The sequence below is a fragment of the Dipodomys ordii genome, unplaced genomic scaffold (assembly GCF_000151885.1).
Source record: "Dipodomys ordii isolate 6190 unplaced genomic scaffold, Dord_2.0 Scaffold7, whole genome shotgun sequence".
NCBI classification, from domain to species: domain Eukaryota; kingdom Metazoa; phylum Chordata; class Mammalia; order Rodentia; family Heteromyidae; genus Dipodomys; species Dipodomys ordii.
The window spans coordinates 17,277,594-17,278,242 of record NW_012267223.1 but is presented as its reverse complement, the minus strand read 5'-3'; the positions used below and the strand labels follow the sequence as shown (position 1 = coordinate 17,278,242).

Below are 649 nucleotides of genomic sequence, written 5' to 3'. Positions count from 1 at the left end.
CCAGCCCCAGCGCCCTTCAAACCCCGCTCGTCCACACCCTCCCACTGGGACCCGTTCCCACCCACACCCCCAATCCTGCCTCTCTACTAGTTCTCCCCGTAATTGCTACGGCGTCCGGTTACCAGCTGCTCGCGTCCTCAGCGCCAGCACGGCCGACGCCATGTTTGACCGACACTCGCGTCCAGTTTGGAAGTGTACATCCGCTGCCGGGAGATCTACTTCCGGGTCGTGCGTGGCTGTTGAAAGAGTGGCGGGAGAAGCTGCAGGTGAGCGCTGTGGACCGGGGCCCTGCCCGGGTGAAGGCCGCTGTTTGGAGCAGCGGTGCGCCGGGGCTTGGTGGCCCGGGCGTCCCGGGACTTAGGCACCGGATCGCCGGCCTCCGAAGTGTGGAGCGTGGCTGTCGGCGGTTTGCTTCAGCCTGGCTTTGCTGGCGCCCGCGGAGGCCCAGGGTGGGGTCGGGGTTCCCTTCCACGCTGCTCGGCCGGATAACGGTGTGCCGTACTCGGTGCCCGGCGCAGCCGAGGCGTTATTGTTAATTCTCACAGACCTGGAGTGGGTATTGGACTAATGAAACTGAAGGTTTTTCTTTAGCCCGGAAAGGTTAGGTGGCTTACCAGGGCCGCACCGACAGTACCAAAGAAATGATCAT

At 63.5% G+C, this 649-nt stretch overlaps 1 protein-coding gene across 1 annotated transcript in view; it reads right to left on the bottom strand.

Moving 5' to 3' along the window:
* Positions 1-649, bottom strand: part of Mrpl27 (mitochondrial ribosomal protein L27) — an 11,500-nt gene extending 10,851 nt beyond the window's left edge. Inside the window, exons 1-3 of the mRNA XM_013036744.1 lie at positions 615-649; positions 366-547; positions 123-236 (exon numbers count right to left, since the gene is read on the bottom strand). Coding sequence (XP_012892198.1) covers positions 123-236; positions 366-547; positions 615-649 — 331 coding nt within the window. The remainder of the gene's footprint in view (positions 1-122; positions 237-365; positions 548-614) is intronic.